At 37.4% G+C, this 24,304-nt stretch overlaps 1 protein-coding gene across 7 annotated transcripts in view; it reads left to right on the forward strand.

The window, feature by feature from the left end:
- The window catches only part of GABRB2 (gamma-aminobutyric acid type A receptor subunit beta2), a 139,632-nt gene that overhangs the window by 41,480 nt on the left and 73,848 nt on the right, over positions 1–24,304 (forward strand). For all 7 annotated transcript variants that reach the window (XM_085073461.1, XM_085073462.1, XM_085073464.1 and 4 more), the window contains one exon: positions 5,964–6,184. In XM_085073461.1, the coding sequence (XP_084929587.1) occupies positions 5,964–6,184 (221 nt within the window). The remainder of the gene's footprint in view (positions 1–5,963; positions 6,185–24,304) is intronic.

Consider the following 24,304-nt stretch of genomic DNA (forward strand, 5'->3'; position numbering starts at 1 on the left):
GAATTCTACAATTGCAAAGGGAATGATCTGTGAACTCTGGGAAAAAGCTTGAATTACATAAGTAAAGAAAACTTTGAAATTAAAATATAAATAAACTTCTTCATTTTTCTTGTGGCCTAAAATATTTTATTTTACTTCAAAGACACAACTAAATAATAATAGTGCATAATTTTGTCTGAGGCAGAAAACTACTGTTTTCATAACTTCTTTTAAGTGAGTATAGTTGCATTTATTCATCACACTCTGCTTTTGCTTTGTTCATCTGAGAATCCTGCAGTGCTGGATCAGCATGATGAGATCCTTTCAATAGAGAGCAATCTGAGCATCTCAGGAGACGTGACTCCCTTAACCAAGCAGCAGTTAGATTACAGTTTTCAGCCCAGGTTCACTTTAATCAACCTTCCTCTTATTATCAAGAGACAGCAAATCAGAGAGAGATCACAGACCTGTGGCAGCTGCTGGTGGATTGGAGTGACACTCGGATTGCAGGCTCGGGAGAAGTGCAGTGTCATGGTTCAGTCTGCATGACTTGTCAGAAGTGAAAATCAAGTGTCACAGTGTCTTGCTCAATTAATTGAGGTTACAGGAAGCATCTCAGCCAGAACTGCTTCATTTCACCTCAGTGCATGAAAGCCATTGTGCTGCCAGGCTGTGGCAATGTTTAAATCACCATGGAGAAACCATGTAAATATTGGCTGCACACAGTAGTGCTAAGGAGACACAAATTCATGATTTTGTTGCTGAAATCTTACAGTCTCTTAGTACAGATCTTATATAATTAGGACCAGAAGTTTTGTGCTCAGGGGTGATGCTCTGGTGACAGTCATTTGGCTTTCACACCCAAGTCTCTTGCTTGATTCAATGATACTGTGTTTTTCTGAGAACTGTGGTGGGACATAAACAGCCCATCTTTGCTGCTTTGTTCACCTGATAAATGAGAATTGCTGATGAATAATTCTGGGAGAGTTGCAGCAAAATAAATGGGAAGCTTGTTGCTGGAATCTTCTTCCTTTTGGAAGGATCATAAACTTGAGAAGACGTAATTCCCAGCAAGGAGAACTTCCTCATGAGTTTTAGGAGACTCAATTAGTAAAGTATTTTATGGATTTAAAGCCATCTTGGGAAGTGGGACTTGGTAGATTCAAGTATCACTAGATAGTGAGACTTGAATTCTGTGTGAGGTTCTTGATATCAATGTTTGTGGGGTTTTTTGGTTTGTTTTTGAAGTAAAGATTTACAGAATGTAAAAAATACATTTTTTAAAAGGGCATATAACTATTTTGGCATTTCTTTGGTATCACCCATTCTTTCAACTCTTCTTTCTACTTTTATATAAGTCACTTTGTGGTGTCTCCGGTATGAAGCAGACTTCTTACATAATTTTTTCTTGATAAGAGACTGAGATAAGTAATTTTGATTTGAACACTTTCTAGTGGTTGGTTTTAAACAAAAAGAGGATTGAAAGGATTGTCAATCAGCACTTCTAAATGTTATCAACAAACAGCTTTTTAAATGTACATGTTAAATAAATATAGTGTTCAGGCAAAATCTTCAGCTTCAAGCATTTTCAGGAGGAAATTATTTCATTTTAAAATAACCGTACTAGAAAATGTAGTGAAGTATTTTTACAAGTTAGTAATAACTAGGAATGTGATGAGGAGTGGACTTAAGCCAAACCACAAACGAGTTCTCTGTTCATTACTGCTGAGCAATGATAAATATCCTCTTCAACTTTATGCTGTTTTATACTGACTGTATTTACAAAATATAGGGAATGTATTTTATATGCCTTAGATATTATGTTTTCCTTCTGCATATTTCTTCTCCTCTAAAGTTTCCTGCTTTCATTGCTTCCAGTGTTTCAGTAGCTGTGTTCTATCCCTGTTAGTTAATACAACTGTTGGTTACAATTTTAAGCTGCAGTGTGAATTAGTCTTATTTTGTGTAACGCAGAAGAAAGAGCTATATTTTAAATGTGTTTTCTCACATTGGACCTTATTATCATGCTTTGAAAAAATTTACATCTGGTAGAGTCTTTTGCATTAGACTCCCACTGTCATTGTGAATATTCATGACCTCTGTTTCCTTTTTTGCCTTGATCCTTTCTCCAATATAAAAAGAGGACTAGCAATAAACATGCCAGTTATTGGCCCATGGGTAGGTTTTAGCTGAGCCTGTGTTCAAAAATTTTTAAACTAATAATTGGTCCAAATTGGTTTTTCTTTTTTTTTTCTTTTTTTTTCTTTTTTTTTTTTTTTTGGCTTAAGCAAACATTTATTTGAGAGCATTAATGAAATGTGAGAATATAAATAAGAATGCCAGTGTTCAGATTTGATGCTTTCCTGTCCAGTATCTTCTGTTATGTCACTGAAATTGATGGTCAATCACTGACACCAGGTGTGTCTGTAACAATTCTATTTATCTAAATATAAGTTAAAATCTCTCAGCATATTTACACTTCCAGCAGCTAAAAGTGTTTGCAGGCAACCACTGCACAGAGTTAATGTGCAGGATAAAAATTACTCATAAATATGCTAATATTAATGAAACTGTTTGATACTTTTTTATTCATATGGAAAATTATGCATTAAGATTAACTTTGTCTTATATTTGCTGCTCTTCTGTTCATTGTATGAAATAAAGAAGAGGAAAAGTGGGAAGGTGAGGTGAGGAAAAGAGGAGACATCTTTTCTTTGGTCACGATGGAATAGGGGTAAAGATCCATTTTATGTTGCCTAAATTTTTGCCCTGAACAGAATAAAAAGTTTTATTAAATTTAAGTCTGGGTCAACAATAGAATAACAATGAAAGCTACATTAAAGCTATATTATTTGCGTATTTACAGAAAATATTTGCTTATTTATAGTTAGGTTTTTCTTGCAACTTTCTCAATACTAATACAATTTTATACAGCATTTCAAGCTTCACGTGCCCAGGGCAGCTGAGGACCCTGTTTATTTCTGAGGGTGCAGTGTGTCTGTGCTGCAAACCGTCTGCACCTTTGTAATTTCTGTCTGTAGTGATGTCCACAGACATTGTAGTGATGTCCACAGACATTGTCAGCTGGAGGTTTGGGTCTGGATTTCTTTCAGCTCATTGTAATTATTGCCTCGTGCAAGGCTTTTAAATGAGTTTGCTCCTGTTTCCTCTTCAAACTTACTCTGTTTCTGACAATCCTATCCTGTGACTTGAAAAGGATACTAATCCTTAACAAATTAATATAATCCTTTACCTCTATTCCTCTACTTCTGTTGTGTGCCTCTCTTCCTAAAAAGATATTTACATGTTTTGATATTTAACCTTAGAATAGAGGGGAATACCCATCTTTAATGTGAGTTTAACAGACTTTTTTTCTTGTAGTATTTCTGTTAGATGAGCATGTTCTTAATCTCAAATTATAAGGGTCTTGGGATACTTGAGGGACATTTTGTATCTGCACATCTTTTTTGAATTACTCTTTCACATTTGGGATTTTGAAAACAGATGCCTCTCTCCTTCCTAAGGAATGAATTGCAGTTTATGTGAGGTTTTCCTTGTTTCTTATCTTATCAATTTCATTTTGAAATATGTACCTTGGAACATATTTGGGTTTTTAAAAAATTATTGTTAAAAATAAAAACCTAAATTTGAAAGGTTGTGAGGGTTTTATAAAAATTTCTAAGGAGTTCTGTTTTGACCATCAGAAACTCAGTCACATCTGAAAACTAGGGCAAACAGATGACAAATAATTTTTAGTTGGAACACCAGCTCTTTCTGGAACACAGTGTGTCTGATTTTGAACTCCAGCCTGGTGACTTGGCTTTTCTTTCAGCTATGCCAGTGCTCCAAATTCACAGTTTTATGTAATTCACTTCTATGCAATGAACCATGTATGTTTAGGGTTTATCCTCCTCTTCTTGTCCTCTTTTACTGAGGTGTAAGAGGAAAGCATGTTCTCTGTATATATATGCTGTATATTAATACATGTAGGTTATTCCTTGGAATAGGAACGAAATGCAGCATTCCAAGGATAATAGAGAAACAGTTGCAAGAGATCATTACTTTCTGATGCGATATATTAGTATAATGAAGACTAATACATTTTCCTCCTGGCAGTGTGTCACTGAAGATTTTCTGATAGCTGGTTATGAATCCAATTCTGCAGAACAGGGGTGAAGCATAACAGTAAAATCCTTTGGATGTAGGTAGAATGTCGTTGCAAGCAGAATCTCATCTGATCCTGGGAAAGTGGGGAAGAGATTTCAGATCATTAAAACTGGTCAGGCTGTAGATTAGCTACCAGGTGAATATATTTGGTAGTACAATAATTGGGAGAGCTTATTTGGTGTTTACCTCCTTGAGTTCCTGCACAGTCCCTGTTGTGACACGTGGTCGAAGGTGCCAGGGTTCTGGGCACAGCCAGGGCACAGCAGGGGAATGGGATTGACCTTGACCCAGTGCACACAGCAACACTGAAGGGACAGCAACACCATGGGGGTTTATGTTGATATGGAAGAAATGCAGTAACTATTCACAACAGGACATGTATTTCCCCCTGCTTCGCTGAGAATTGAAGAGGTGTTTTGAAACCTGCGTTCATGGGCTTTTCTGGGGAAGGATGAGGCGAAAAGGAGAATGTTTCCACCACTGAAATGCACAATTCCATAAAAACACAGTTTATACTGATTCATCTGAGTGCACACTGTTCCACAGAAGAGGGCAGGGTCAGTTAGTTCCAAGGTGCTGTGTCACTGCTTACAGAACTCGGCTGAAATAACCACACAATAGTTCTCACCGGCCCTCCCTACTGCCTGTTTGCAAGGGTGGACTGTGTGCATTTCAAAGTGAACAATTACAGCAACCCAATTGCAGTGATTTCTTACTGGGGTGTTCAATCTGTAGAACTGCAGCATAAGAAAAATTTACATTTGTATTTTCTGAGCTGTTCTGCACAGTGTTGATGTGTCAAATAACCTTTTAAATGAAACTGCTTGAAAAATACACTTGTGGCATGTCTTTTTACAGTAGTTCAGCAGGAAGATTAATTTTTCTTTTCCAGCTGTAATAAAAATACTTTGAATAGTGGATTCTCCTTTAAAATATACTATAGCTAATGAGAACTAATATTGCCATTTATGCAACTCTTTCTCCTCAGGGCTGCTCTCAATATACTTTGTGTATTATTACACTCAGCTCTCAATATACTTTGTGAATATTTAGCGCAGGCTAAATATAATGATTATTCTGCCTCTGTTTTTACAAAGGTAAATCTATTATTTGTTAAAACACCAAAAGACCAAAACATTTCTCAAGAGTGGTGGCATGCATAAAGACATTGCAAGTATTGCAAATGTCATAATACTGTGAATATTTACTGAGATGCTAATTGTGCTCTCTCAATTGTCCCCCTGAAGTAACCAGAGTTACTTCATCTGTAAAATTAGGCAGAAGACTAAGACTGTGTAGCATAGGAACCTCAGAGACTTCCCATTGGTTTTGGTGCCCAGGGGAAAATTAATAGACTTTGAAGAGATTTTAATTTAGAGAAGTGTTTGGGTGGTGACTGCAACTTCAGAGACAGAAGGCTTGATCCAGAGCTCTGTTGAATACCGTGGAGACCTTGAGATGAAATTCGGGTCTGTGAATGTTTCCTAGAACTCCCATGCTTGTAAAGTGCTACAGAAATTACAGGCTGTTAAATCTCTGGGGTTTTTTTTAAATTTTATTTTTAAATATTGAAATGGCAACTTCCAAGTCATTAATAAAATGTAAATACTCCATCTTCTCTGTGCTCTCACTGCTGTTATTAAGTGTATACAAGATGCTCAGTACTGTAACAATAAATAAATCTACTCATGGAAATTCTGAACGGAAATGTTTGCCTTTAGGAACAGTCAAAATGAATACACGTGTATTTGCATTGTCATTTGTTTTGCCTATGTTTGCCATCTGTTTCAATGCAAACTTTGTTTTTCTAATCCCAGGACTATACCTTGACAATGTACTTCCAGCAAGCATGGAGGGATAAGAGGCTGTCCTACAATGTAATACCTCTAAACCTTACTCTGGATAACAGAGTAGCTGACCAGCTCTGGGTGCCCGATACCTATTTCCTGAATGACAAGAAGTCATTTGTTCATGGTGTCACTGTGAAGAACAGAATGATTCGTTTGCATCCAGATGGAACAGTGCTTTATGGACTCAGGTCAGTAGGAATCATCTCCAACTCTTCTGTCTCTTAATTTAAAACCGTGATTAAAAAGCCAAAAATAAAAAACATTCCTTGCCTTTTTTATGCTATTTTTAAAAAAATTGCTGTATTCTATATAACTGATGATATTCCAGGGGAAAAAATATTCTAAGGTTGCATGAAGATTTTTTTAATATAAATTTTGGAGATAAACTGCCATTTTTAGTACAGTTCACAGACTTGTATTAAGAACAGATAAGACTGTAAATGTTATTTGAAATATTCATTCTGGATTAAAAGCCTCATTTAGAACTACTTCTTCAAAGGAATTGAAATACAAAATACAAAATAAGGGTTAGAGGAAAAAACAGAAAATGTATATCACAGCTCAACTGATAGTTTAACTGATATGGTTTAGAAATATTTTTGATTGAATATTAAATTGGTTTGTATGCTACCCAGATAAATCAGCTTTCTGATTTTCACTAAGATGAGGTATGACTTGAAATGTTTTCCAGCCTGTTGTTGTTGTTGAGGATGACTGTATGAAGAGGGGTGACTGGTGAGATTAACAGAAGGGCTTCACTCTTGAGAAGTTCTGAAAACTGGGGAAATTGTCTGTCTAGTGATGTTTAAAGGAAAAGTAATTGCTGAGAAATTGATTTAAAACTGTAGCTGCAAAAGGTGACTGACAATGCGGTGTGAGTTGGGTAACAAAGGACAGGAAACACTGTCTGGGTTAACAACAGAAAACGCTGCAGAGTTGGGTGTTGTATTTACCAATTTCTATTGTGCCCAATTGTGTTTTCTGCAGGAGCAGTTCAGGCTCTGCTCTGTGGCTGGGAGCAAGGCTGGAGCTTTTGTGATTGTTCAGTGAAGCAACAGATTCTTGGTTCCTTGAAACGTAGTTGTAGTTTACAGTGAAGTGTAAACCAAGTGCATAATGCACATTTGTATTAATGGAGTCAGAGTGAGCATAACAATGGTTTTGGTGTAGGTTTCAATTTAATGTTCTGAAATAATAATCTTTAGCATTATCTCCTCAAATAAATTAGAAATAAATATTAGGTTTAATGTCTTCAATAATGCTAACTTTTTATTGCTACTTGTGGCATTTTCATTCTGACTACTTAACCATCCGTAATAATTTCTATTTTTTACAAGGTTGCTAAACAGTAAACAGAACTCACGAAAAATTGTCCATAGAAGAATCTAGTAAAAGAAAGTTTTGTTTTCTGGGGGTTTCTTGTTGTTCATTTGTTTTTCAAAAACTTCAAGCCTTTCATGAAATATAAAAACATTTGTCTAAGGTTTTGAGGGTTTTGTTTATTTTTTTTGAGCTGAACTGGTGTTGGCACTGCTTCATTGTCTTGGGTGAAACCTTTCCTCCTTTTCATTAAGCATGAATAGCAAATAAGGTCTACTATCTTTTATAAGATGCAATAAAGTGAAATTGTGTCTATTTTTAACTTAAAGCTGTTTAATGCAATTAGAGGAATCATTATTAATGCTTTGAGCCTTTATTTCCCAGAGTTATCTTCTTCAATATTTGCAATCACAATATGTTACCCAAAATTCATGGGATTTTCTTCTGTCTTGGGCACAGCCCAGTTAAAAGCATTTAGACAGTTTTTTACATTAATTTACTTTAGCTTATACTTGCAGTGACATGTTCTTACTTTGGGATGCATTTTTGTAAAGTGAGATTCCTGTATGTATCAGTCTTAATTTTTTCACCTCCCCATTATCTATTTATAAACATTATCATGCACACACACACATAAATGTTGTTCTGAATTCAGTTGCATTTACCTTGATTGCTGTAACCAAATTCATTAAGCTGCAAGTGATTTTATCAGTATAAATGCAACCATCCCTTTCCTTTATGTCCCTACAGTTTAATTTCTATTTCAGACAGCAAGTGGTGATCCTTTACCATTGTTCTTGTTTTTGTGAGCAGAACCCCTACATGGTGTGCATGTCACATCTGATTAGATTTGACATGGGGAAGGTAAATTTCAGGAAGGACTAGGGGGCAGTTGTGTGAGCACCTGGATTATGCTGTCACTGAAAGAGGGGAGAAAGGCAGGGAGAAAAACAGAGAAATCCATTCATAATAATGAATGGATACATTGAAATGGTTGGGATGTTGTCCTCATAGCCTGCCCTGCTCACTGCTACAGGGCATTAGTTAAGGGCATAACTGAATTCTTGACCTTTTTTTACAGAGAAGATGACATGCTGGTTGCTTTTAGGTTAAGAAGGACTTTTATTTCTGAGGAATAGCTGCCAGCTATTTATGTTTTGGGAAAATGTTTTATTTCAGGGGTTTTTTTTCATATTCTGTCTGGCAAGAAAATTATTCTTTGCTGCCAAGACCAGGACATTGAAAAGATGATATACTTAAATCACCTAAATGGTAGAAATTTGTAAACATATAGTCTTAAATGAAGAGTCATTACAGGGAAAATTGCTATGTTGGAAGTTAAGATGACTTGCAAGAGGATATTAGTGATTTGACAACATATTTAGAACAGTAAATTTAGACATTCAAATCTAGGATAGCAAACAGTTTACAGTAGGTTGAGCAAAGCTTGAATAATATATGCAGTCAGAACTGAGGAAAAGATAGGGCTTTAATTAAATTTCTCTGTGTTAAAATGTCTGATTTATATAATGCACTTAGCACAAATGGGTGCAACAGTAGATAAGATTTGGTATTTCTTAAATTTATTTTTATATATATATATAAATGTAAAAAATTTCCCCTGATTTTTGCCATCAAATCTGTTCTAAAATGTGGCTGGAAAGTTCAGCTGTCTTTTGCTTTATTCTGTTAAAGCCTGGGGAAGAATCACTTCTCTGATTTTTGCAGCCCCTGAAAGCACCAAGTTTTTGGAAGTTTTTTCCAGGAATGGGAATGCAAGCGTTGAAAATGGTGCTAAGTTCCTCCTATTTTCCAGTTTGGAATTGCTGCTTTTTGTTATCTCTGTTATGGTGTCTTTCTGGAACTCATCTCTCTGCTGGCAGAGAGTCTTGGGATGCTGTGTGTCCAGTAAGGGGGAAATTTAGTTTAGAATATTAGGATTAAATACAGTTGAAGAAGTGGCTGAAGACCAAGATGATTTGTGTGGTTTTTCACCATTACCAGGCTGTTTACAGAGATATTGATTCTTGCATGCATTTCTCCCAACATTCCTCACCAGAGAGCTCTGCAACAGTGGGTAGAGAATGAATAATTACATGCCCAAGAGCATTGTGTGCTTTTGTATCTCTTCAGTAGGATGGTTTTATGCTTTTTGTAAAAGAAGTTTGTGGGTGTTTTTCAAAGAAAAATAGAATATATACAGAACTCTGATAGGAACCGTGTTCTGTGGGGTAATGACGTTTCCATCCTTTTTAGCCAAAAAGAAAACAAAAGGAAGTAGAACAGAGCAGTTTTTTTCAGAAATTAAAGACTTTCCCCATTTGAAAGCCCAACAGTTTTACTTGCCAAGATTCACTTAATGCATTAGCAGCTATGAGTCTCCAACCCAGCCAGCAATAATTCCTATTTGACTGATGGAACACAGTAATCTCCCATAAATGAGAGAATTATGTGTATGATGGCCTTGCTTTGTTCTCTCTCTATTTCCTGCTACCAGCATTGGGTCACATGAATCCCAAACAGTCCTGGATGCCTGGATTTTGTGTTTTCTCAGCTGTGCCTTCTGCTGTCTGCTCACTCAGTTTCAGCTGCTTGGGAATTTTCACTGCTGCAAGTAGAATAGATTCTCCCACACTTTGCTCTGGTAAAGCAGCACTGGCCATTTTTGGTGTATTATTAGACTTGTTCAGCAGTTTACCTCCTCACAGGCAGCTTATTGTCTATGAAATGTGATGGACAATTTGCAAAGCAATTGCAAAGCAATTGCTTTGCAAATATCTTTAGTTCTCTGCCCGCATTCTTTGAGAGGTGAATTGTTCATATCAGCTACCTTTGATTAAAGCACTTGATCTTTATTTTGCTACTTTTTGCTTTATTCTATTTTTTTTTTCTGATGTGGCTTAATTTTAATTAAATCCTAAGCTTAATTTCGAGGTAAAGCTCCATTTTTCAATTTTAAAATCATACAATCATTTGTACTATCTGGAAGCCTGAAGTGTTCAAGGCCAGATTGGATGGGGCCTTGAGCAACCTGGTGGGAGGTGTCCCTGCCCACGGCACAGGTTTGGGACTGGATGATCTCCAAGATCCATCCCATGAACCTCTTACCATATTGTCATTCTATGAATTTAAATTATGTCTTTTATCATTGTTATTTTGTTCTTCCCAAATGTCTTCTGCAAGAAAGCAAGAGATCTGTCGTAACTTCTTGATACAAAATTATATTTCCAGAAGCTGTACAGTAGTTTTGTTAAGGACTTTCAATGCCTATTCATGGTAAGCAAAAAAATTTCTCAAAATATTTCTCAATTTGGGGATTTCAGAAAGGATAAAAAGAACCTGGCCTTCTTTTTTGGGGGGAAGGTCTTATTTTGGGTGCTCTGCTTTCAGTGGTGATAGCTGTCAAGGAGGCAGGTGTTCCTGGTTCTATCAGCCCTTCACTCCAACTGGGGCTTCAGGAAGAAGAGGAAATAAATATTATTATGAGGTACCCTGTAGCATGAAAAGCACCAATAGCATCTCAAAGTAGTGTTGCCATTTGTTAAAATTAATAAGTACATATTCTGCATATATTTGTTAGGATGTCTGAAGTGTCAGTAGCTTTCTGCTGCACCAGTTAAAAATACAAGTTTTCCTTATTTGGCTATCACTTCATGTCAATCTTTTTGTCTCCTGTGAACACATAACACTGAATCTCTTTATATGACAATAGGGCTTATATAGGCCTTGCAAAGAGAAAATAAAAAGTAATTTTTATAGGACTTGTTTCAACATGAGACTCTCAGTCTGTGAAGAAGCATTTCCATTGTGTTAAGTGGGCATTTTTTTTGTGCTTGTGCTCACACCTCTAGATACAGTTACTGACTTTTCCTTTGCCAGCACTTGCCAAAGCTAATTCACAATCTGACATGCAGTTGTTTAATTTTGCACAAGAAATGAGGTGACTTGGATTTCTCTGCCCAGATTTTCAAGCTGTTAATACACACAGACGTGTAAGAGCCCTTAGATCTCATGTGCAGGTGGTCAAAGGAAGAACTTTTTGAAAACTTGCAAAAATAAATGCAAACATAGTAAAACATCATCTCAAACTGAAGTCATGTAGCTGTTGTGAAGACTTGAAAAAGATTGAACACAATCTTTTGTAATCACAATTACGTAGAATTTTGATTACAAAGCATTTCTGCATTAGCAAGGTAGCATTACCCCCAAATCTCATTATTTGGAAATCCTGGGGCAGGTCAAGTCTGATTTTAGCTCTTTTCTTCCACAGCCAATACAGATCTAGCATAAGGAAAGGAACTTGAATCCCAGTATGTTGCTTAAATGAATTGTTTTAAATAAACAAGGGATCAGTTCTGGCCCAAGGTGTGGGCCAGATTCTGTTTTCCCTTCTCATCATATAGTTCTTTTGAAGGTCCCAAGGAATGAAGCAGAGAAATACCACTACTGTTATTAATAATATAGTTCATAATAATATATGAACTGAAGATTTGGACATGAAACAAATCATCCAGCTCCTCTGCTCAGTAATTCCATTTGGTAAATTGGAATGCTAAAACCTACCTTCTCGCAGGGGTGTTGTGAAAATTAATTAATTAGTTTGTAAAGTGCTTTGATCCCATAAAACATGACATAAGTGCCAAGCATTATTATGAAGAATTATAAAATGCCAGCCCTCATGTGCACCTTGGAATGGCTGCGTTAGAGTTACAAATCTGTTTCCTTTCCGCAGAATCACATTTTCCACTTCTACAGAGCAGCCCATTCACAAAATGAGCCGGTTTTAGGGAAGGTGCAATTTCTGGAATGAAAAGAAGATCATTGGCTGTCATAAATGTCTATTTTCAATTAAGGATTCATAGATTAAATATGCATTTTGCTGTAGGATTTGGAATGGCATCTCTGCACCATTCATCCTCAGCAGGAGGGAGGGTAGTTGTGTTTTAAATATTTCCCCTATCTGAAAGAAAACAAAGCTATCTTTCTATTTCAGTTCCTTTATTAGATTTTAAGTATGGGATAAGTATTCAGAAGGGCCTTTTGCTTTTTTTTTTATGAAGTGGCTGTTAAGTCATTAGTATGTGAATAATTCAATTAAGCTTAATAAGAAAAAAAGCTTTAAGTCACAGGAATCCTTTCCATTAAAAGCCCTATTATCCAAAATTATTACATTGCAATGAAGTGAAAAAAATTCTGAGTTTTATTGCCTAACAGACAGACTGTGGCATTTAGTCTGTATTAGTAAGAAAAACTCCATCAACTACAGAACCATGAAATAGTTTAAATTGCTCCAAGGGTATTGCATATTCCAAAAAACCAAACAGAGGTCATCAAACATTTAATCTTAAAATGTTATCATTTACATAATCTATAATTACAGCAATCTATAATTTCTCTTCTGTAATGTCTTTGATCATATCATTCGAGCTGGTAGTTGGTGATCCTCAGAAGGGAAATGTTCCCATTGGAAGGACATAGATCAAATCTCAGAATGCTCTGATCCAGACTCAGCTACTGGAAGAGATGCTAAATGTATGTGTACATGCACATGCTTAAATATATGATATATATTTGATAAATATAGTATATTTAGAGCAGAGTTGGGGGCCTTACACGTGTAAGAAAAATAAAAGGACATTGACTATAGAACTAATAATACCTCTTGTGGGTCACACATAAGAATTTTCTAGTTGTTCCTGTGATTGTACAGATGAAACTTTTTTTTTTCACTTTTAATGTAAGACATTGCAGAATACTGTTTATTAAAGGATAGAGTATGTTGTTTTTTTCCCTATCAAGTGTTTTATCTGAAGGTGCAAGTACTTGGAGTTAGTTTTTATTCTCGTTAAATACCTAGCTTGAGTGATTTTTTTCCCCAAAAAAACATTTCCTTTATGTTTAAATGTACTTTCTGGGAAGATAATTGCTGATTTATTCACCCACTGTTTTATCCTACTTTGTTATTGAACTTCACAGAATGGTAAAATGTATTCTGAGAAGAATTGCCTAAACTCCTCAAGTGTAAGGGGTTTGCTGGTTTTTTTTTTTCTTTTATCTCTTGGGTCTATTTTCTATTTCTTTATTTCTCTGAAAATTGAAATTTTATATGGTCTTCAATGTGAAAAACAACTGAAGAGACCTTTTCTTGGAACAGTATTCAGTCTTGCTTAGAAGGAGCGAAACTAGGATAAATTATTAGAATTTTGGGGGGTTTGTGCTTCCAAGTAAGGTCTCCAGACTCAGGGGGAGTGTAAGCCTCTGCAGAAGAGCACTTTAAAGCTCTGATTTTTAGCCTATAATGCAGATATTTCTACTTGCTCTTCAGTGTTTAGGTTTTTTTTTTTCCTCTAAATCACTTGTGTAAGATCATAATAATTACTTTTTTTCTGCTGCTATTTTTTCTTTCTGAATAGCCATCCCTAGAACATTCCCTGCTCCTACTAGTCTAGAACCATCCAAGAGGAAAGAGAAAGAATAGAAAATGTTTGGAAAACCCTTTTTTAAATTTACATGAACGTGCCATCTGTACGAGCAGATGGCAAGAATGTCTCAGGGCCAGGAGAAGACTGAGATCAAATCACAAGGAAAGAACTACATGAGGCTTATTCCTCGTGTCAGAGCAAAAAGGGCCTCAGCAATCACCTCGCTGATGTGACCTGGAGATGTTCCCTCAGAAATTGCTGTTTCAGGAGCAGAAGGTGTTTCAAGATAGTGCAATCAATAGAGGAAAGATCCCCAGGACTTGTATTCTGTGGACACGATCTTTTCTGGCAGTTGTTCAGAATCAAGTGAGTCCTCAGGTCCCTGAATTATTCTCACGGATGAGCTGTAAGCCCACGTTCAGCGTTTCGCAGGGAGGGTTTGCCAGAGTGCCTCACCCTCCTCAGCTCCTGAACAGGGAACTCACTGCTTTCTCTATCATGTGGTACAGTGTGCCATTTTTGAGAACACTTTTTCTAAAAAAAATTGCAGTAAATGCAGAATATTGAATATATATAACGTCCTTCAACAGGTTACTATATCTTTTTTATGGTGGCTGCTGCTGACACGTCTACATGCCTTTGCAATCCCTCCAGGGATGGTGACTCCGCCTCTTTAGGGCAGTCTGTTATAGTGAAGGAGTTTTTCCTAATATCCAATCTAATCTCCTGATTCAACCTGAGGCGGTTTACTCTTGTCCATCTGCTTGTTCCTTGGTAGAGGAGAACAGCCCTCACCTGGTTGCACCCTCCTGCCAGGGAGCTGGGGAGAGTGAGGTTCCCCTGAGCCTCCTTTGCTGCAGGCTGAGCCCCGCAGCTCCCTCAGCTGCTGCACATAAGGCACAGCATCCAAACCTTTCCCAGCTCCATTGCCCTCTCTAGACTCACTCCAACCCCTCAATATCTTCCTTGTGGTGAGGGGCCCTGAACTGAGCTCTGCAGCTGTGCCAGACATCCCACTTGGTCTTTCCACAATGGCATCTATGCCATAATTTTCCTGCTGTGGAATGGCCCCCTGCTCCTCCTGTGTTGCCCAGAAACATACTTGCAGCTTTCATTTACTGACAGGGATTTGTCTCAGGACTATTTTTTAAAACACTGACATTTTAAAACATTTGCTCCAAAAATTTATCTTGAAAAGTGAAAGGCATATGAAAGCATATGACCTTTTAATGGGGGAAAAAAGTCTCCTTTTCCCAAAGCAGCCTTTTGCAGGGTTGTAAAGCCATGGGGGATGATAAAGCTAATATTTGTTTCCTCTTAGAAAATGTAGTGATAGACCTTAACAATCACTGCAAGAATAAGATATCTTTACTGTAGAAGGTGTTGCATGCCAGCTTTTTTGCTATTTAAAATGGTAATGGAAAATTTACTCAGTGTATATTGAAAAATGTTATGTTCTGACACTTTTGTGTCAGAATGGAGAAAAATAAGGGGTGTGTAGCTGTTGGGGAAACACTTTGAAATCTCAGTTAAATTTGCACTAATGGAAACTAACAGTAGTGTTAGGACCAAGTGGTTCAGCATTATTTGGCTGACCTCTCTCTTAGGGACCTTAACTTTTCTAACCAGCTTCAGTGTGTTGTTTCTGTCAACCCACAACCATCCCCATTTGGAGATACCTGGGTAAACACCAGAAATGTTAGCACGAGAAGGAAAAAAATTCTTTATCACAATGTTGACATCCACAAATTCTGTCCTCTCTGTCCTTTGCTATCATGACTTTCTTTGTTGTGAAAGTTTTTACAGCTGTTGTTACTGGTAGAAGTGCTAGCAAAAATTAGATATCAGCAATAGATCTTTGTGTAGTTTTGGGTTTTTTTTTTTGTTTTTTTTAAATTAAAAGCAAGATGTGCACTTTAGAATAATAGTCTTGTACCTTAACAAGGCAATATGGCTGATACTGCATAGGAAGAAACATTCACAACAAAATTTGGAATGCTTCTGCTGATGTGAGGAAGCAAGAAAATATTAATTTACTGTGATCGTAAAGCTTGTTACAATCTACCTCATAGATATTTTTACAAAATACTACAAATTTCAGGCAATGAAAACTGTTTGGAAAGAACTTAGCAATCCCTTGAACTCAGATGACTACAGGACGTTTGTATGTGGTCAGCTGAGGTGGTAAATTATTGTTGGACCTCACTGATAAGCTCTGTCCTTTCAGGGAGATATCACCTGTGATTTCATCTTATCATTTGCTCTCCAGAAGATGCTCATGTCTTCTCCATTTGGTTCTCTCTGTAAAAAGTAGAAATGACCATCAGAGCACAAGATGGAAAACAAGACAAAGGAGCCAAATACCAAATATTCATCCTTCTCTCCTATTTTTCATTACACACAACTGGAGCTTATTTCCCAGTTCCATTCCAGGATTTGTATTTTTCTTGGCAAACACCTGAGAGGAAAGCACTGTGCATCTTTAAAACCAGGCTGGGGGCTGCCTCTACTAGGGGGTCTCCAAAGCACGTACAGTTGGAATATACAAATATTGCATTATGCTTATTCTGAAATGCCTCTGAACATTGTTTCTCAGCATTAGTGTTGCTGCAGAAATGGCACACACGGCAGAGAGGAGATGACTTTTGTTGCTGTTGGATTTTTAAAGAGGTGGTGGAGTAGCCATAAGAAAGATATGCCATTAGTCATTTTCATGTAACTTTGCTATGCCTTCCAGAAATATATTCAAGAGCTGCAATATTTATCTCCAAAAGAATTTTTTAAGGACGCTGCTGTGTGTTAAAGGAACATCCACTCCTTCTCCCAACCAGAGGAGTTTATTTCCTTTTGAAGGAAGAGATGCTGAAGATGCACTCAAGATTCATTACTTTTTCACAGCCTTCTGTCTTTAGCTTCTGATGCAAGGTGCTTTTATGTTATAGAGAAGTCACAGTATAATTTCAAGTAAATTATTTGCACATTATTCAAACTGAAGGATATGGATAAAATGTTGAATGCTGGTGTTCAGGAAGGTGTTCTTAGTTTGTAGTTATATATGTCTGTAATAATACAAATACAAAAAAACCAGCCTGGCTTTGAAGGCTCCCGGAGTAATTTCCTGATGCAGTATTCAGAGTTATGATGTTTTGAAAAAATTCAGTTAGCTCAAAAAACCAAAAAAAGCCCAGAAAAATCTGAGGAGGCAAGTTACAGTTATAGAAGAAATGAAAATGTGGTTGTTTGAGAGTATCAAGATCTTTGCAGACAAGGATCAGGAGGAAACCTTTCCCCTGCACAGGTGGTTCTGTAGGTTACCAGTGATGCTGCAGGTACCACTCATGTAAATCAACAGCAGCTGCTGTTTGCCATTTAAGTCAGGCCTGCAGTCAGCCTCTCTTTCGATTTAACTGGACAGACCCAAAGCTTGTATTGTGGCACCTTGCTTTTGTTATAATTGAACACTTAACTCTATTTCTAAAGCCATCTGGAAAAGGTTGTGTAGGAATATCTCAGAATCGGATACTGTGGTGTTATGGTGAGTATTTGGTGTTTTTTTAGTTTTGTTTATTTTCTTTATTTTGGGGTCTTTTCTGTGTTAATATTTTGATTTCATGAGTACTGAAGGCATTTTTCATTTATTGAAGGCGATAAACTCCCATTCCAGCTGTCTTTTCTGGTCACATCTTCTCTGCTTCACCTCATTTAATTTTCTTTAGGGTTCATCTTCCCATTTTATTTCAATATGACTCTAATTTCAGTACAATCTATATCTATGATTTATAGGATTGCTAAGAAAGCTGGCTGTGTCCTGGTTATAGAAACTGTGATAACAAGACAGTGAAATTGTTGGCAGGGGCAACACGACCCCACAGAACTGAAGACAAGTAAAAGAGCAGGGAGAATAGTTATTGTTTAATGTCAAGAATAAAAGTAAATATTAGCTGTTACCTCTTCTATTCATTATAGGTATTACAGAACCTTATTAGTAATTTGTTCAGGGGAAGGTATGGAGATTAGATTAATATAAGGTATAATTAGAAAATACATGACTAAGAGAAGCAATGCTCAACTAGAAAACTTCAGATAGGCAAAGGTAATTAGGATTTAACCATAAAGAAAAAAAATCACATTGATAAAGCAGTTCTTTTTACTTAGATAACTTTTAAATTAAGTTGCTTTTGTCAGTGCAATATGTAGCAAGAACAGGTTTTAGTTTTGCTTTCTGATACGGCACAACCCTGAAAGCACTTATAGAAATAAGGCATCGTTATACTTTGAGACTGTTAAAATTCTGTTTCAGTTGAGAGAAATGAGCACGATATCAGGATTAATTTGTGCTCATTAGTTTTGATGGGGATGAGCAAGTAAGAAGTTTTTCCTTGCAGTTATTTGTTGTTCAGCACCTCTTACCAACCCTGAAAAACATCATGTTGAAAGTGCTTTTTCAAAGACCTTGACAGTTCAAGCCTAGTGTGACAATTTATTGTCTTCCATTCTGAAAGTGTATTACCAGCTAAGAGAACAGGGTGTCAGCTCTGTATCAGGGGGTTTGTTGACTGAAAAAGTTGTGGTGAAGATGTTTTGTGCCCAGGAATGGGAGTTTCCATTTAGGAAACAAGTCCCTTTCAATGTTGGCACAAAGGATCGTTGCTAGCAAAAACATTCCCTTTCTCTGTTTGAGATAAGTTTTGCGGTATTTTCAATACTGAGTAGTAATGAAAATAGCCCTCCCTTCCCACCCAGATTTTTTCTGCCTCATCACTGTGCTCATCCAGGTTTTCTGTTCAATTTTCTAATGTGGAGTCTGTACTATCTCTGAAACTTTTGGAACAGCAGTGTGGTTTTGTGGTCAGTTTTTCATTGAATCACGGACCCTTATTATCTTGAGTCGTTATTTTTCACTCAGATTTGCCATGTGCTCTGTTTTTTTTCTCTTTATTGTAGAAGAGGGTGGGGGAGGAGGGTTGCCTTAGCTTAAAAGCACTGGATTGTCATTTTATTTGATGTCATGCTTCTGCTTACCAACTACTCCTTCAAAAGGCATCATTTTCATCCAAATCCAGTGGGACCATTTTTAGAGGATTGTTTTGGAGCCACTGTGACAGCTTCAGTAAATGCTGAATTTTAATTTGTTTGTCTAATGAAGATGAGGATCTTGGCTAATGACTACATAGTCATAAGTGATGATGCTTTCCCTCCTACTCCCTCGTTGCTTAGAGCATATATTAATTGTGCAGATGGTTGTGGCTTAGCTGTGTGATAATTCCCTTTCCATCTCCTCCTCTTGTGACATTTACACCGTGCAAAGAGGGTGTGTTGCCATCTCGTTATTTAGGAGGGTTTGTGATTCATCACCTGCCTTTTCAATCCAATACTATGATCACATCTCGTTGCTAAGAGGCAGAATTTGCACGTGCACTTTCTGCTTTTAAGCATACCTGTGCCAAGCTTTGCCTGAAACCTTCAATCACATCACAGCCAGGAGCACCGAGTTTTCATCTTCATTCCTACTGACAACATGTGAAACTTGCAGTGCTAGCTTTATGTGGGTAACTGTAAGTCATTCCTTACGTGTTCAAGAGATTCTCACTGGTTCCAGGATGTAACCAGTGAGAAATGTGAACGGAGAAGTGACCTAAAAAGAAGTAGAAAGACCCTGAAGGGAACCTGGTTTTCCTCCATGCAGAGTTGTAGGCTTGACCCAGAGCATGGCTTCTGTTACCTAACACCGAAAATGCAAAGGCTTTTCATAATATGCAGTTTGCTCTCCAAGTGAGGTGCTGGTATTCTGAATTTAGGAGTGCCTCTGCTATTCCAAGAACAGAGAAGTTATTAATACCTTTTTAAGGCACTGCAGTCATGTTTGAATCTGCTGATAGAAGGAGACTTTGAGTAAATGGAAAGCTGAGACAGAGCCACTGCACCACAAACAGACTCACATGCTTTCTGCATCAAAAATTTGAGATTGTTACTGTTGAGAATTCTGAAGAATGGAGCCATTTTGAGCAATCTGGTTATCCCCTCCGTGTCTGTGTCTCCATGAAATGTGGATTACAATACAAGCAGACTCTGATCTAAGTTCCAAAGAATGGCTTCTGTAATGCAGTACTGATGTTCATGTGGTTACTATTCTCTTTTGTCAGCTTGGAGGGGCAGCAGAGGAAAAACATTTAACTGTAACATGAGAGTTTTTAAACTGCTGACATTGTTCACAAAATTTCTGGTCTATGGTTAGAAATGAGATTTACCACCTATGAGAGAGATTTTGCAGAGTCACTGGCTCTGGCATTAGGTTAAACGAACATATGTAATGCATGACAGTAGTGATGAATTCTGGTCAGTTCTTGAAATGATCTGAAAGTAAATTTCTATCCAAAATACTGACATGTTGTGACAGTTAAAAAACCCTGAACAAACCAAACAAAACCCAAACAGACGGGTATTTCTCCTAATGCAGCATTTAACTACATGCTTGAGACATGTACTGGGAAATGAGAAAATGCTGGGCTGGCTTATAGAGAATAATCTTACCTATTGAAGACATGGCAGAGATAATTTTCATGTATCATTCCATGTTTCTCTCCTGGGAAACCTGCTTGCCCATTAAAGTGTGGTGTTTTGCTATACAGTGTCCACTCCTTCTGACCTCATATTGCAGGCAGCGCTGACTTGAAGTCCCATCCCTGCTAAGGCTTTGCTATTGAGTAGTTATTTTTAAAAAGTTCTTCCAGCATATTTCCCACGAGCACTGTGCCTCATGAAGGGAGTGGTGGCTTTGTTACTGTGCTAGTGTTAGCCTTGTACTTTAAAAAAATTAAAAGGTCTTCTTGCCAGGTGGAAAGTTGAAACTTATCATGACTTTTTACTATAGAAAGTGACAGCATTGTGCCATGTATAGGATCCTAGCATTCTGTAGATTTTGCTGAAGGGCTGTGGCTGCATGGCTACTGCTCAGGAGTGGCTCAGGATGTGTAGGAGGTGACACAGCAGCCACCAAACCTCCCTGCTGTGCCTCGGGGATGACTGTGTGCTGAAACTGCTGTGCCAGTGGTGCTTTTGCTTTGTGCCAGTGCTTGCAGTCACCTCAAAGCACCTGTGCATTTAATCAAGTAAATGCTTCCCAAGGCTCTGTATTTGATTTACTGAGTTGCAGCGTGTGTTGTCCTATTGTTTCTGTATAAAAGACTTTTAAGTGAAGCATAGGAGTAATTTTAGAGATTGGTTGGGGGGGAAAAAAGAAAGAAAAAGATGAATTTTCTAAAGCAAAATGACCACTTTAAAATTCTCTGAATTGAAGGAATGGGTCCAGGACAGGTCTGACATACCTGAAATAAAATTTTAATTACTCATCAGATGTATGTTTGCCATGTTGGGCAAGACTGGCATTTTCCAGCTGACTCTTTATCTGCCTCAAGTGTGGACTAGTCTTAACTTGTTTCTGGGAGAAAAGAAAGTTCGTGTGTAGACCGGGTAATAGGAAAAGCAGTGGGGGATATGTTTTCTAAATTAAATTATAAAAATACACAATAAAAAGCAATCTTTCATATGTAGCCTATATATTGATTGAACTTCCAGTGCAGTGTGAAGTGTCAAAATGCAGTTCTGGCTGCAGAAAATGTTAAAAGTGATCCCCACTGCCTGCATCGGTCTATGGGAAGCAGAGACCTGATGAACCTCTGATGAGAATCAGTTGAACTCAGACTCTTCCAGACTCAAGCCATTCCCTATCTGCTAATGGGATTGTCTACAGAGTCATCCTAGGCTCTCTGGCAGATCAGAGTCACATATCTTCCAATTCTAATGGCTTTATTGATCAAAAATGCAAATAACTTTGACTGCAGAAACTGATGGATCTAACATTAGAAGGGAAAAGAAGGCACCTTGGTAAGATTACTGAAGCTTGTCTTAAGGGAATACAGATTTAATTTATTAAAAAGCATATTTTGCAGGAAAATATGCTAATTAAGAGGAAATTCCTTTCTTGTTTGTTTGTTTGCAGTGTATGGATTAGAGTTCTGGCCACTGAGATCTACTTACTGAGAATTTTCAAAGGTTTTATTTCATAAACAGGATGGGGCCAGCTGAATATTCCCTGTCCAGCTTTTCTATTGAGATTTCCAACATTCAGGGTGTTATATAGCTCGTCAAGCTGTCAGTTCTTCTTGCCAGTAGGATGCAGATGAGATGTCAGAAGTCTTCGGGGTGGTTTTCCCGTTTCTGTTTGGAACCAAGTTATGAATGTTCTGAAATGAAGATGAGGAAGAGAAAGGTCGTGACTGAACATCCTAATTTTGGCACAGGAGGTGATGTAGCCCTTGGGAAATGGATTCCAGAAGGAGGGCTGGAGTTAACTTAGATGCCTGTTAGTGTTAGTCATTGGTTTTGACTCATTATTATGCTTCTCTCTCACATCCAATAAACTCTTAGCTAAAGCTGAGTTGAATTGATGTAGGTACTGATTTTGAAATGTTCAAGGAGAACATGGCATCCCATTTTCAAAATAATATTCCTGCTGCTCTAATAATTAAAGCAATATTAAAGCAATAAAAGTATTTGGTATCCCAAATGGATCAGGTGTGAAAGAGGCAATGCAAGCCATAACAAATAGATGAGGAGAGCACATGACATCTGGAATGTGATAGGAGGCAATTCTAAGTAACTTATTTTTTCACTGTAAAAATAAAAAAAGAAACCTACTGGCTTAGAAATGTCGGTGGACCTATCTATCAGCGGAGACAAAAGTAGGAGCAGAAATAGCTTCAAAATGGGTTTTCCCCACAGATCTCCACTTGCAGATTAGCCTGAGCAGGAAAAATAGCAATGTTTAAGGATAAAATGTGCAGAATACACTTGTTCATATTTTGCCCACATCAGACCTATCCTAAAGCATTTATATCAATAAGAATGATCATCTTTTCCCAGCTCTCCATGACATCATTTTATATACAAAATCATCTGTAGGTGTTTTTCTTGTCTTCTTTTTTTCCCCTCTCTGCAGGAGCCTTACCTAAAATCATTTGATGTTAATAGAAATTCGTCATTTGAAACCAATTTGCTGTGAATTAGGCCTAAAAATATCTCCCAAATCTTTATTCATCTCTTCAGTTAAATACTGTTCACATAGGAATAGTTGTCCAGCTGGGGTTTGTAACCACAATGCCAACAGGTAATTTGTTCAGGACAGCTTCAGCAGCCTCAGATAACTGGGCAGGAGAAATCCTATTGATACTCTGGACACACATGGCTCATGTGAAGGATAAAGACCTGCAGCTTTATATCCCTAGGGGATAATTCTTAGTGTGCACATATAGGATGATTTACATACATATCTCTTTCACCTGTGCTTTATAGATTATAATTTCATATAAGTAATTGAATAAATTGGGGCCATTTTTAAGAATTCTGGTAGTCATTTTAAGTGATCAAGTTCTCCTCTATAAATTCAAAATATTGTTCTGGACTACCAGAACCACTCACCAGTGCAGTGTCAGCCTTTCTGTAGATCATGGCAAGCAGATGAGGAGGAGTGGTTTAGTTCCTACAAAAATTATAAAAGCAAGAGAAGTGGTTGAAAGTAGTCTGTAATTAGCCACACTGGACTAAAACATTTGACTCCTAATTGAGGTTGTGACACTGAAAAATTAATTCTGTTTTAAAAATGTTTTTATCCTACCCCTCAGGGGTTTTGTGAGGTGTCAGTGCCTGATGCCTGTAATGCACTTAAATACTTTGATGTGCAGATCTTGCAGCTCTGTACTGCAAGAGGATGTGTGAAGTGGTGCAGCCTTAATGCCACTATCAAAACAAGACTTCATTGTAGGTATATTTTTGGGGGTTTAGTTGTTTTGGTTTTTTTTCCCTGTTCTTGGTATCTAATTTCTTGGACTGCTGTTGACCCTTTAAATTTCTCCCAGTTCTAGGGCAAAATGCTCTCACTCCTAAGTGATAAACTCGACACTGTTCAGTAATCACTGCTCTATGGACATAACAGTTGCTGCAAAAGGACAGTTAAAATCATCCCCCAAGGACTTCCCTGTAATTTCCCAGTGCCCCTTTTCATTCTGTGAGATGTTCCAGGTCTTTACGTATTATGTCAGTTGTCCCACTCTAATATTGGGAAATAGGCCCTTGGTGCAGCTGTGCAGACACTCCTCAGGGCATGAATTAAACACTGTTGTACAAACTGGCCAATGATCTCTTTGTGTTCAGTGTGGGGGATCCACTGACATCAGAGCTGCGGAAGAAGAAAAGAATAATTCAGTCCAATTATACTTACTACTTTTTTGCAGTCACGTACTGGTAACATTTTGTGACAAAAAGTAAAAACTAAAACCACTTGGGATAAGACAGTAGGTTTCTTGCCAGCAGTTTTATTGTTTATTGTAACAGGAATCAGTAAATCAAATGATGTAAAGAAAATAATAAAAACAATGGTAAAAACTTGGATTGCTAGAAATGAAGCTATAGGTCAATGCTAGGTATTAACTGGGGTCTTGTGACGTTAACATTGTGGTCAGCTTCTGTTCTCTGTGTTAAATCTAAAAACTGGGTGATGTAGTAGTGAAG

This window comes from Lichenostomus cassidix, chromosome 13 (genome assembly GCF_008360975.1).
Source record: "Lichenostomus cassidix isolate B80296 chromosome 13, HeHo_3.0, whole genome shotgun sequence".
Taxonomy (NCBI): Eukaryota; Metazoa; Chordata; class Aves; order Passeriformes; family Meliphagidae; genus Lichenostomus; species Lichenostomus cassidix.